General features: G+C 46.5%; 1 protein-coding gene across 6 annotated transcripts in view; it reads left to right on the top strand.

The window, feature by feature from the left end:
• The window catches only part of DGKG (diacylglycerol kinase gamma), a 198,870-nt gene that overhangs the window by 139,850 nt on the left and 46,097 nt on the right, over positions 1 to 12,923 (top strand). For 5 of the 6 annotated variants that reach the window (XR_007723454.1, XM_050780243.1, XM_050780241.1 and 2 more), the window contains one exon: positions 9,728 to 9,818. Coding sequence is in view for 4 of the 6 variants with exons in the window: in XM_050780243.1 (XP_050636200.1) it covers positions 9,728 to 9,818 (91 nt within the window). In the remaining 2 variants the exon portion in view is untranslated. Of the gene's footprint in view, positions 1 to 9,727; positions 9,819 to 12,923 lie in introns of those variants that run through there. The other variant, XR_007723453.1, reaches the window with a different exon arrangement.

Here is a 12,923-nt window from a genome sequence, read left to right as displayed (position 1 = left end):
AGCACAGCTAAGGAATCACTACAGAACCTCAGCAGTGAGCATTCCTGTCCGCCTTTTCCCCGTCCCTCCAGGCAGGGATTTCTTTTTGTCCCAGTATTTGACTTTGCTCTCTGATAACTGCCAAGAGCAAGCTTATTCCGTGCCCTCCAGCCTCCGCCAAATCGGCCTGAAGGGGATTTTCTTTCCATGAATAACTCTTCAAAGGGAGAAAGGATTGCTAAGAAGCAGCCAAACTGTGAGGGTTTCTTCTTTCTTTCCTTTTTCCTTTTGGATGAGGGAAAGGAGCTATTTTCTCTTGGCGAGGACAGATACTAACTGGACAAACACCCTGGAGACCAAGGCCATCAGGAAAGGAAACCCCTGACAACATGGTCCTGGCCTTGCCTTTCCCTCAGCATTCTCCCCTGAGGGCCACCCCCAAAGTGGTGCCTTTCACAGCACACGGCCGGCCATTGTCCAGTCAGGATGCTGGGCCTTTGGAGAGACTCTCTGGCCTCAGAGGGGCAGTGTCTGCGAGCACATTTGGTAACAGTGGATCATGAGTCTCAGAGAAACCTTCTTGTTGCGGCCTGTGTGTGTGCCCGCACGTGCACACGTGTGTCCTTGTGTGCTGCACTGGGAAAGGATCCGATTTCAGACTTTGGCAGTCTTCGTGCTTGGAGTCCTGCCCTTAGGAGGAGATACTGTCTGGTGCCAGACAGAATTCGGAGAGCCTATCAAAGGAGAATGTGTCCTTGGTCCACAGAAACACACTCTCTTATATGGAAGAGAAGGGTCACTGTTCAGAGGCAGTAGATTCTTAGGTACCCAGAATTACCCTTGAAGGGGTATGGAGGCTGCTCTACACACGAGGCTCATGAGTTTGGCCCTTTGTTAGTCTGGGACAAGAGTGGAGACTGGAGACCAATGGGGAGGTCCAGATCACTGACTCTGCTAAAGAGTGTCAGGGTCCCAGCCTACCTCAAGCTGGAATCCTACAGCCATATAGGTGGCCCATGTGGTAGATGTGAGTAAACCCAGCCCACAAGCATGAATGAGAATGACTCACAGCTTTGCAGTCACTAGCTCTGGTGACTTTGGTTGACTTTTCTGTTTCTCTAAGGTGCCTCTGGGGCATAGCAACAGGAGCCAGGGAGAGTAAACCAGTAAGGAGTATGAGCTGGAAGACGGGGTTTGTATTCCAGCTCCGTACCTCCCAGCTGCATCATCAAGAACTGATCTCGGTTTCTTAAGCTGTACCATGAGAAGGCTGCCATAGCTTAGAAGAGAACCACCAGCCATCCCTGGTATAGAGTAGTAATTTTACATGTACCCTTATACTATGGAATAGTGCACTATTTTTATTCATTCTCCCACTGCCTCCCGCCATGGGTGCCATATTGAATAAGACTTTTGTCAGCCATAAAGCTGTTCTAAATAATCATTTGTTTCCCCATTTTTATTATTCAGGATTCAATTGCCATTCAATCCGTGTCTCTGGTTACCAAGCAGTAACTGATATAACTGATTTAATTCCATTGCCCATCAAAAAAATTATCATTTAACCCACTAGTTAGTCTATGCTGTCTTTATTATGATTAAATGCACAAATACTATTTTACATTAAGAAATATTAACAGCAGCTCATGGACTCCATTCATACTTTGGAAGACTCTTTGGAACCTGTGATCCCCCAGCTATAAGTCCCTGAACCCTGAGAACCTTTTAAGTGCAAACAGTATGTCATCTGTGATTTTACAGTTAATTTCTCACATATGAAAATGACTCAAGAAGTGTCTTTAGAGGTTATTAAGAGGATTCCATAGTTATACAATAAAATACATCCTATGCAAGTTTCTCCCTCCTTCCTCAGTCTTTTTATTTTCCTGAGCCCCTTCTTGAGATCTCCCCTTTCCTGTTCTCCATGTCTCTGCCCACCCTTTCTGGTCTCTGGCCTCCAGTCTTCCCATCATTCACCACCCGAGATTTTTCTGAGTGCCATGAACACCAGTCTTGTCCCAAGTATGGAAAAAAGCCAGGGAATACCTTGCCCCTTGAAGCTGAAACACATCGAGCCAACACAAATCTGTTGGCAGGAACAGCAGGCACAAGAGTCACATTCAGAGTACAAAAACAGCTATTTATAAAGCCTCCTTCCTGATTGCTGGGTGTTCACTTTCCCTTGAACCAAAGGGGCCACTGCCCCCTCTTGGAAAAGATGATTCCATCCACAGCTCCGTGCCTGAGGATCACTGAGTGCCTGTTCTGATGAGCAGTGAGAGCTGGGGACAGCATGCAGGGTGGATTAGATGTGGTGACACACTCTCTGATGGGCCAAGGCAGCTGGGTGTGCGGGTAACACAGATGGCCTCTGCAGCACCTGTGAGGTGACAGTCATGGGCCCCTTATAGGACTTGACATCCTGGCCTTAGAGCAAACCCCACCTGCCTTTGCTTTTTTTTTTTTTTTTTTTTTTTTTTAACTCTTGATGTAAACTTTGGTTAACATAGTTACTAAGCTTCCAAAGGTATTTGAGATTCAAGTAATGTAAAATGTTAACAGGCAAAGTACTGTCAATATTATTACTAATATTTATCAGTCAATTATAATTCAACTCTTATTGCATTTCACTGTTCTGCATTTCTATTATACCTGATTTGCTAAATTATTATTTACCTTAGTAATCCAATGCTAGTCTATTATCTTCAGTAGTGGTAGCAATAACACCACTAATAACCCAGCAAATCCCAAATGGGATTGAGACCATTTGTTTTGTTTTTTAATTGAGATGAACCTGATGAAAATTTATAATTCATATACAGAAATGTCCTGTTGGCTAGCTACAGTTTTCCCAAATGTGTAGTTTTTGGCTTAGGTTCTTAAAAACTTGAATTAGTTGCCAATTCCAATAATCAGATTTTACATGAAAATATATTTCTGGATTCTCTTTCAAAAATGTCAGCTCTGACAATACTTGGGCCCACACTCCTACATGGCAGCAGTTGTGGAACACGTGAGTCCTCCCATCCTGTTCTGAATTGTGTCATCTCAAGTTGTGTCTGGGGAGCTTGGAGAAACCTTGGAAAGCAGTTGGTCCGAGTCCTTCATTTTTTTTTTTTTCAGACGGAGTCTCGCTCTGTCGCCAGGCTGGAGTGCAGTGGTACGATCTTGGCTCACTGCAACCTCCATCTCCCTGGTTCAAGCGATTCTCCTGCCTCAGCTTCCCGAGTAGCTAGGATTACAGGCATGCACCACCACGCCCAGCTAATTTTTTGCATTTTTAGTAAAGACTGGGTTTCACCATGTTGGCCAGGATGGTCTCGATCTCCTGACCTCATGATCCACCTACCTCAGCCTCCCAAAGTGCTGGGATTACAGGCGTGAGCCCCTGTGCCCGGCCCCAAGCCCTTCATTTTTAAGATGAGGAATCTGAGGCCTAGGGATGCTGAGTGACTCTCATGAAGTCAGGTGCTGGTGTGTTTGATAATGGGGTCTGGGAGGCAGCTTTGCCCGCTGGTGCAGCACGGTCTCCACTAAATCATTCTGCCCTCCCTGCATGCAACACAGAACACCATCTTGTGGGTGGCATCTGTTTCACCAGGCCTCCCAACCTAATGCTAACTGACACCCAAGGCCTAAGTAACTATGTGAGGCATGAGTCACTCCGAGAACCTGATTATCAAAGTCCAAACCACAAAGAGGAATACCTTCACTTCAAGGGCTTCTATTTCTAGAAATAACTGTAGTGTTCTCTGTGTAGACTTCTAAGCCCAAATAAATGTTTTCATGTTTTGACAACTTCAAAAGCCCGTTGCCCTTAAAACTTCCTTGATTCTCAGGAAAGGGTCCCCAGAAGCTCGGGGTGGTATAGGAAGCTGAGTACGTAGCCTCTGCTGGTAAAGTGAATGGCCAGCAGCTAGCTGGGTTTCACTGTGGACATCCTTGAAAACAGGCTATTCATAGCTGTCAGGATGATGGATTCCAGCCCTAAATTGCTGACAAACATGAAAGAACATTTTTAGTTAGTCTCATTTTTTCTCTCATCTGTCTAATGAAAAGATTCAACTAGCTAGTGTGCAATTGATGTTGTTTTCTTATAAGCCAGGGGGCAACTAAGAAAACGCAGAAATAGAGTTGAGCCATGGTGTCACTATTTGTTTTGCCATTTCTCCATGTGGCTGAGAGTCCCTGGGAGCACACAGGAGGATCTTCTGCCTCAAGAATGGGTTCATCTGGGTAGTTCAGAGCCTGACAATGAACCTAGGAGTTTCATGGAACGGGAAATCAGCCTCAGAACAGCTGGTTCAGGATTAGTCATTTCCAGCTGAAAGGTGATTATAAGAGGGGAAAAAATGGTGGGCCAAAGACAACTTAGGAAGAGAGATGCAGAAAAAGCATTCCAGCAGCCATTAAAACATTGTTAGTTTTATTTTCTTCAAAAAATATCGGCCACCTACGATAGACTCCCCACAGGAGACCCGCCCTTACCCCTGCAGCCTTTGGGGAATGCGTCTTCTTCCAGTGATTGTGTCTCCTAGCAACAAGGAAGGAGAGCTACTGAGCACTTACTATGCATTAAACACCTGCTTGGTACTTTGCATTTGCCACATAAGCCTCACAACTTTGTGAGTAGAAAATAATGTTCCCATTTTGTAGAAGAAGTGAAGGTTCAAAGAATTTAAATAACTTGCCCAGCCAGTGAGTGGCAAAGCCAGTCATGAACCCTAGCCTCTCAGCTCTCAGATGCCATATTCTTGTACAATAGGAGATGAAACAGACAAACGCTCAGTGCCACATTCTGCAGCAATGGTCCTCCTACAAGGGCTAAGAGTAAAGTAGCTGGGGAGACATCTTCAAAAGAGAAGGAGGAACATTGCACTCAGGCTCTCTGGTGGTCAGGGAGAGTGGGGACTGCATCTCCCAGCTCAAACTGCAGGGTACCACATGTCTATAGGCTTTTCCTAAAGGCTTTGGAAACGGGTGGTGATGGTGGTGTGCTGGCGATGATAAAGCAAAAGGAAGATGAGGCAGAGAAGAATTCGCTTCCATCTGTGAATGTCCTTGTTTGTAGCAATAAGGAAGTCCTAGAGTAACCTACCAGTAAGCTTCTTCTGAGAACTGGTAGGTTCTCAGAGAAGGAGACGGTGTGTGTAAAATGTTTAGCAGAGTGCAAAACAAAGGGCCATGGGAATAGAATACATTCACTTCTAGCCAAAAATGCCTGCATTGAAAGAGGAGAAACAGAAGCATTTCCATTTTGAACATATCTAAAAGCCACGTCCCTCATGGGTCAGAGGTGCAATGTTAGGTCTTGGTGAAGCTATTAAAAGCGTATAGGCTCAGCCAGGCATGGTGGCTCACGCCTGTAATCCCAGTACTTTGGGAAGCCAAGGTGGGCAGATCACATAAGTCCAGGAGTTCAAGACCAACCTGGCCAACATGATGAAACCCCATCTCTACTAAAAATATAAAAACTAGCCGGGCATGGTGGCACATGCCTGTAATCCCAGCTACTCAGGAGGCTGAGGCATGAGAATCACTTGAACCGGGGAGGCAGAGGTTGCAGTGAGTCAAGATTGTTCCATTGCACTCCAGCCTGGGAGGTAGAATGAAACTCTGTCTCAAAAAAGGGGGGGGGGGGGCGGGGTCTTGCTTGTCTTATTCATCACTTATCTCCAAGCCCTATACAGCACCTGGCCCATAGTAGGGGTCCATAAATGTTCAGTGGATGGATGGATGAATGAAAAGATTAACCAAACACAAAAGTGTTGTCTTCCGGTTACAAAGATGACTGCCACAGGAGAATCAATATCCTGTGCCCCTCTGTCAGGAAATGACACCTGCCATCTACATGCTGTCTAAGACAAAAACTTGGCCATCGCTGTGACCCCTCTTTTTTGTTCCGTAAGCTAAAATAACTCCTAAATTGTAGCTTGTGACTCTCCCCTGCTCTTCTCCTCTAATACTATTGTCATGACCCTTGTTGAGGCCCTTCTCAGCTATCTCCTGGATTTCTACACCACCTCCAAACTATTTTCCAAACTTCCAGTCTGTACCTCCCTTTCCAGTCCCTTCTCCACAACTGGAACAGAATGATCTTTTAAAAACCAAAATCTGATCAGGTCAATACTGTCACCACCTCCCCCTCCCATACCACTTGAGGACGGTCCATGACTCCCAATAGAATTTTTTTTTTTTTTTGAGATGGGGGTCTCACTCTATCACCCAGGCTGGAGTGCAGTGGTGCATTCTCAGCTCACTGAAGCCTCTGCCTCCCAGGTTGAAGCAATTCTCCCACCTCAGCCTCCCAAGCTGGTGGGATTACCGGTGCCTGCCACCATACCTGGCTAATTTTTGCATTTTTAGTAGAGACGGGGTTTCACCATGTTGGCCAGGCTGGTCTTGAACTCCTAACCTCAGGTGATCCACCTGCCTCTGCTTCCCAAAGCACTGGGATTACAGGCATGAGCCGTCGCGCCCCACCAGATTTTAAGATAAAGCACAAACCCCTAAGTGTGGCATGCCCATCCTTCACAGTCTTGCTCCTGTCTGCCTCCAGCCTTACCTGGCCAAGCCCTACCTTGAGTTCTGTGTCCCCTCCGGCAAGACTATTCTCTCTCTTGCCTGTCCCATGGCCTAGCTTCTTTGTCTGCCTGAAATGCTCTTTCTCCACCTTCCATGTTTGCCTTCTACATCCTTCTAAGAACTGGGTGTCTCTCTCGCTACGAACCCCGGTGCCTGGTTCTTGGCTGACCACGCTGTGGTCTGCTTCCTGTCTGTCTTTCCCAGATGTCCAATGCATGGAATGCTATTTTGTTCTTTGTTGTACCTAGCACACCTTCTCCAGTCCCTGGCATGATGAATGTCTGTGGAATTGATGAATACTTCGTCTCACACCAAACCTGCAGTTTCTCAGAAGTATATTAGCAATTAACATCACTTTGGCCAATTGTGTGACCAGTCAAGATAATTAATCAAGGATTAGGGTGTGGTATGATTCTGAAAAAAATCTATTAAACTAGACATATGGGGAGCATATTTTTTTTCACCAAAAGTCAAGGCACATAATGTAGTAAATATGATCACATTTTTTCTTGCCTGGAAAAATATTAATATATAATATCTGTAGCTACACATCCTTATTTGTCATTTTTGCCTCACTATGTTATCCAAATATGCCAGCTCAAGACACTGAAATAATAATAGCGAATAAGTAAGTAGCTGGCATTCTTGATGAGCCTTCTATACAGCAAGCCTATGTGAAGTCCTTTGCTGTCATCTCATTTAACTTTTCAACTACCTCTTGAAGCAGATATTTTTCTTATCTCTATTTTAGAGATGAGGAAACTGAGGCTTAAAAATGTTAAATCACTTGTCAAAGGTTACACAGCCAGCAGTGAATGAGTAGTCCGTTTGATCTTCTCAGTTATTCTGCGATGCTGACCTAACCATGACCTCTTAACCTTTATTAGCTCATCAGAAGAGCTACTACTGGGCAAAAATAGCTGTGGCTTCCGGAAACTTTTATTAAAACTCTAAATCTCCTGGCAATAACTTTCAAAAGTCATGATTCAGGCCAGCAGTGATATTTGAAAATGGAATCACAAGCAAGTCTCCTGGCTACAGAGATCCTCTTGCTGCCAAAAAGGAATGCTCAGCTTTGGTATTTATGACAATCTGTGTTTTTCCTGTTCCTTAGTCTTTTGCCATCATTGACTGTGGAAAGGCACTGACCCTCATTCTGTCCTCCCTGGAGAATCCTCTCCTTCAGGTTTAACTGGTTCTGTCCTTTTCCACGTTTTCATTTCACTGGGATCTGCAGCAATGTTTCTCAGTCCTGTCCACTGACCGTTTGCATAATGATCACTTGGACACACATAAAAATGCACAATCCTGGGCCCCGTTCCCCAACTATCTCATAGAATCTCTATAGATTGGAGTCCTGGAAGCAGCATTTTAATCATATTTCCCGGGTAATTCTTATAAATACCAATGTTTGAGAACCACAGGCAGAGTCTCCAGGTCCACATGACTCACAGTATCCCCTGGACCAGCAGCACTGAAAATGAGGAATCTTGGGCCCTAACCCTAAACCACTGAATCAGAATGTGCATCTTCATAAAATCCCCAAGTGATTAGACATTCACATTACTGTGCATACAGAGAATCAGTGATCTAGAACAATGTTTCCTGCAATTATTTCCCATCATCATGGCATGCACAGAAAATGAAAATCTACGTATGGCGCACTGGGAATACAAATGAGAATGTTTGCCATGGCATTGGGGCTCAGCCTGTCCCAGATCCCACCTGGCCGCTCTGCAGGCTGAGGAGATTGACATCCCAGGTATGCCTGTGCCACACACAGCACATGGGTTGAGAAGCCCTGGTCTGCTTACAGTATACCCAACTCTTCTAACTTTGTTCATGAGGCATAATTCCCACAGCTTGCTTACTCTTACTCTCTTCATCATTGATTAGTTCTTTTCATGCATACTAAGAGTCAGAAAAGTTATTTCCCAACCAACTAGATCTCAGAAGTCTTCATACAATGGAAGAACACAGTCTCATCTTCAAGTTCTAGGTAGACTCTTGGGAAAATCTGCAGAAAAGAGTTGTGTCTACTATTCTGGAGAGTCATCTGCTACAACCTAGGGAAGATGAGGAAAAAATAAGAGCCCTCTTCCCTCTGAAGACTGCTCCTTTCCCCTTCGTCTGCAAACCTGAGGAGAAAGGATTAGCACCATGCAAGGTGGCATCCTCTCTTCTGAGTGCCAAGAAGAATGTGATTTTGTTTAATCCTTCCTTAGCAAAATCTGTCAGCTCGTAAACTGGACAGGTGTCCCTTCTCTTAGCCAACCTCTGATAATGGGGTAACAGTTGGGGTGGAAGGAATGGAATACCTTCAGAAACATTTCCTAGTGAGACCATCTGATCCAAAGCACCAAGTGTCAGGACACACCATCTGATTTTGCAAAGCCCCCAGCTACATGAGAACCCCATTGATTGATTTCTTTTTTTTTCTCTTAAGGAAAAGGCTGAAAATTTTTAAAGCTTAAAGTAGTGAACTCTTACTATGAAGCAAATATGACAAGGCTTGCTCTTAACTGAAGGATTGCCATGGCCTAAGCAAATACATTTGAGGAAGGGGGGAGGTGATTATTACTACCAATCAACCCTTCTTTTTTTCTTGGCTGCAAATCTGTATCTAACTCTTGCCACTCTGCTTCCCCCAATCACAGCCTGGACAATGCAACACGCATTTTAGCTGGGTTAGTGTGGGGCTATCCCTCCTCTGTCCTAAGACTGCACATCCCTCAAGTCTTAGAAGAATCTTCCCTTTACACCCCAAACATACCCAAAAGAGAATTCTGCCTGAGTAATGGAAAGGACAGTGACCAGAGCACTGTATCGATATTTGCCACCTCTGGCTTGACTTCTCATAGAACTCTTTCCTTAATGCAGTTACAGAGACCTTCTTCCTGTTCGGACCAGGAAGCTCGGGGAGCAGTTGGTAGTTCACCCAGGGTTGCCGTGATGTCTAAGAAATAAGTGGATTTTCTCTAAGTTCCGAGCAAGAACAGTTGGTAAAAATTTCTATTCCTTGATCATCTAATTAACAAGTGCAGAAAATGTAAGATTGGGGAAATTGCTGAAGGCTCAGACCTCCCAATCCAAAGAACGTAGTTATTTTACATGACCATTTCAAGGATGGAATATTGAGGCATCTCTCTGCTTTGTGGTCCAGGATGAAGAACAAGCTCTGGTACTTTGAATTTGGTACCTCGGAGACTTTTGCAGCGACCTGCAAGAAACTGCATGACCACATTGAGTTGGAGGTAAGTTCCCAAGTGGGGAGAAGGCTTCCTGGATCTTGGTTCCGCTCCTGGATGGTCACACATGCAAAGGATGTATCCTCTCGGGACCTTAAGAGGTGACCCACAGTGTAGTCTGTGTTGTTTCTCCATCCTGTTCCAAAACACCTCCATACCCTCACTCAGAAGGCTCCAATGACCTGTCTAGAGAATCCCTGGGGGGCTCTGGAACTCAGAGGCCCCAAGACCCCTGAGCCACACTTCATTCCAGCCCTCAGCCCTCCTTCCATGGCCTTGCGATTGCCTCTTTTCTGAGAGGTAAAGTCTCCATTGCCGTCAGCACAGGGAGAGGGGCTGCTATTGGAGAGACAATGTCCCAAGCCTGGTAAAAGTCTGAGAACTGGTGTTACAGGGCAGCAGGGGTGGGAAGTATAGGAGCTGCAGCCAGACATCCCCCAGCTGATCTGCCTTGATTTTCACATCTGCTTCAAGGAGCTGACTCACAGTTACCCAGGGTCAGTTTTGTGGGTATGCAACCTTTGTGGTCACAAAATGTCCCTGTGCTTAGAAGGGCCCTTGGTTTCATGCTATTCTGTCACTCTCTTGCAATCCTTGATAATTTTCTAACAAAGAATCTGGCATTTTCATTTTGAACTAGGCCCCACCAATTATGTAGCCAATCCTGTTGGTGCACTTGTGTTTCACTAACTCTTCCGGCACTTGTAGGGGCCTGCCTCAGACAGTCTGCCTGCTGGCTCCCCTCCCCTAGTTGATAAGCTGCCCACTTCCCACCCTCTCACCCCACATTGGCTGGGCTTCGCTCCGGAAGCCATTTCATTGATGGCTATGAGGATAGCTCCTTGGTCTCTGGCCACCTGAAAGTCCAAACTTCTATGCACACCTGCTCCGTGGGACTTTACGCCCATTGGTTCTCTTGTCCAGAGTTCTTGCTACCGGGCCTACCTTCCCACGAGATTTAGGCCTGTAGTCTTGTTTTCACTTGAGGAAAACAAGTGGAAGAGGCAGCCAGAGAGTTCAGCCAGGGTGGGCTCCTCTTGGCCCACCAGCTTGGCCTCTAAACCTGCACTGTAATCCAGTGGGACCTGGGCCTCCCTTGGAGGAGGCGCATGTGGCCTGGAGCAGTGTAGGAAAGCCCTGCCGCTCCCTGCCGGAAGGGCCCCTGTGCTCCTCACTCACAGGGAGTTTTCACAAACAAAACACGAAGCCAGAGGTTCTGTGCGGCTGCCTTTGACTCATCTGCCTGCCTCTCCCCTTCAGTTGCTGGGTTACCAATGCCAGGGTGGGAGGCGCCGATCTGGCTAATCCCCTGAACTTTTGGCCAGCTTGGTAAGAGGGCAGAGAGGCCAGGCGCCAGGGTATGTGTCCCCAGGTGCTACACAGAGAGTCTGAGAAGACGGTCCTCCTCTCTTGATGTGTGAACGCAGTGCTGGGAGCTGAGGAAGGAGGAGAGGCCTTGGCAGGGGAACCGAGTGTGGCTAACAGGGTTATGTGTGCATTTTTTCCCCTTGGCACGGCAGTCTGGTGGGGTCTCTTTAAATATACCACAAGTGAGGGACAGCCCTGGCCTAACCACAGCCAGCTGCAGGCGCACAGCGACTGCTTGTTCTCCCTGCAGCTGGCCTTGAAATTGTGCCCAGAATACAGCAACTTAGCTCCCCTGCCTCTGGCCTGCCCTCCCGGCTCCAGGCCCCACAGTCCCCTCTGGGTTTGAAAGACAGAGGCTCTTCCTCAACTGCAGAGGGGGCCTCGTTGCTAAAGACACTGGTGGCCTCTGGAGGGGGTGGGGTTGTTCACTGGTCTGGAGGGGGGGTGTTGTTGGGAGCTTTCAGAAGTACTTCCTGTTTTCCTTATCTCTCCATAATGAGTCTTTTTAGTATTTATTCATGAGGGTTAGCTGGGGGAGTGGGGCTGAGCATGTCATGTGATGGGCAGCTTCTGACAGCCCTTAGGATTGGGGCAGGCACCATTTCTGCATCCAGAGAATAGTGGTGGATGGTCTTGTGCCTTGTGATCCAGAGGGGGACTGAGAGAGACAGACGGGGGTGAGGCATGGGGTTAACAGGTGTAAGGAGACTGCAGAGTCTTGCAGGGAGATGGGAGAGTGTCAGGGGCCTCAGGAGGAGCTGGTAAGAGCAGCTATACTAAGGGACCTTCTAAACGTGGTTGCCGCAGACAACAGGCCAGGCCTTTGAGAACCAGCACATGACCCACCAGGCCAAGGCCATCTAATAACCTCACTGAGGCATTGCTACTACATTTCACCATCTTCAGTTCCCCACCACAGCCTTTATTTCAAAGTCACACAACCAACCCTGTGAACTAAGTAGTCCAGAGATTATTATCCCCATTTTATGGAGAAGCAAGCTGAGGCACAGAGATTTAGAAGGGTAAACTGGGCCAGGTGCAGTGGCTCACACTTGTAATCCCTAGCATTTTGGGAGGCCGAGGCAGGTGGATCACCAGAGGTCAGGAGTTCGAGACCAACCTGGCCAACATAGTAAAACACTGTTTCTACTAAAAGTACAAAAATTAGCCAGGTACGGTGGTGGGTGCCTGTAGTCCCAGCTCCTCCGGATGCTGAGACAGGAGAATCGCTTGAACCCAGGAGGCAGAGGCTGCAGTGAGCCGAGATCATGCCACTGCACTCCAGCCTGGGCAAGACAGAGCAAGACACCATCTTAAATTTAAAAGATAATAATAATAATAGGGTAAACCGAAGGGAGAGAAAAGTCCAGTGGGACAAGAAAAAGTCACGTGCTTTGACTCTCAACCATAGCATGTGCTAATACACGATGACCACACAGTGAGGCAAGTATTGTCACATTTTAAAAATGAGGCTCAGGTGCATTCAGTTTCTCAACCAAAACTTCATTGCTGAAAACTGATAAGAGAAAAGATTCTAGGTCTTTTAGAGTGAATTTAGCTTGGAACCCAATAAATAGAGATTTACCTAACAGGTGCTAGAAGCGGTAAAGTCTTCAGCAGGAGGCACTGTTTCTTCCTCCTTAATATGCTGATTTCCTCTCAGCTCGTGCAGCTGGGCAGGTGTGCTGAGAAATGCTTTGCAAAGAACAGAAGACTCAGTCCTACTTCTCATTTGAGGAAGGA

This window comes from Macaca thibetana, chromosome 2 (assembly GCF_024542745.1).
Source record: "Macaca thibetana thibetana isolate TM-01 chromosome 2, ASM2454274v1, whole genome shotgun sequence".
Taxonomy (NCBI): domain Eukaryota; kingdom Metazoa; phylum Chordata; class Mammalia; order Primates; family Cercopithecidae; genus Macaca; species Macaca thibetana.
Note: the sequence above shows the minus strand (reverse complement) of the source record. Positions and strands in the feature narration are given on the sequence as shown.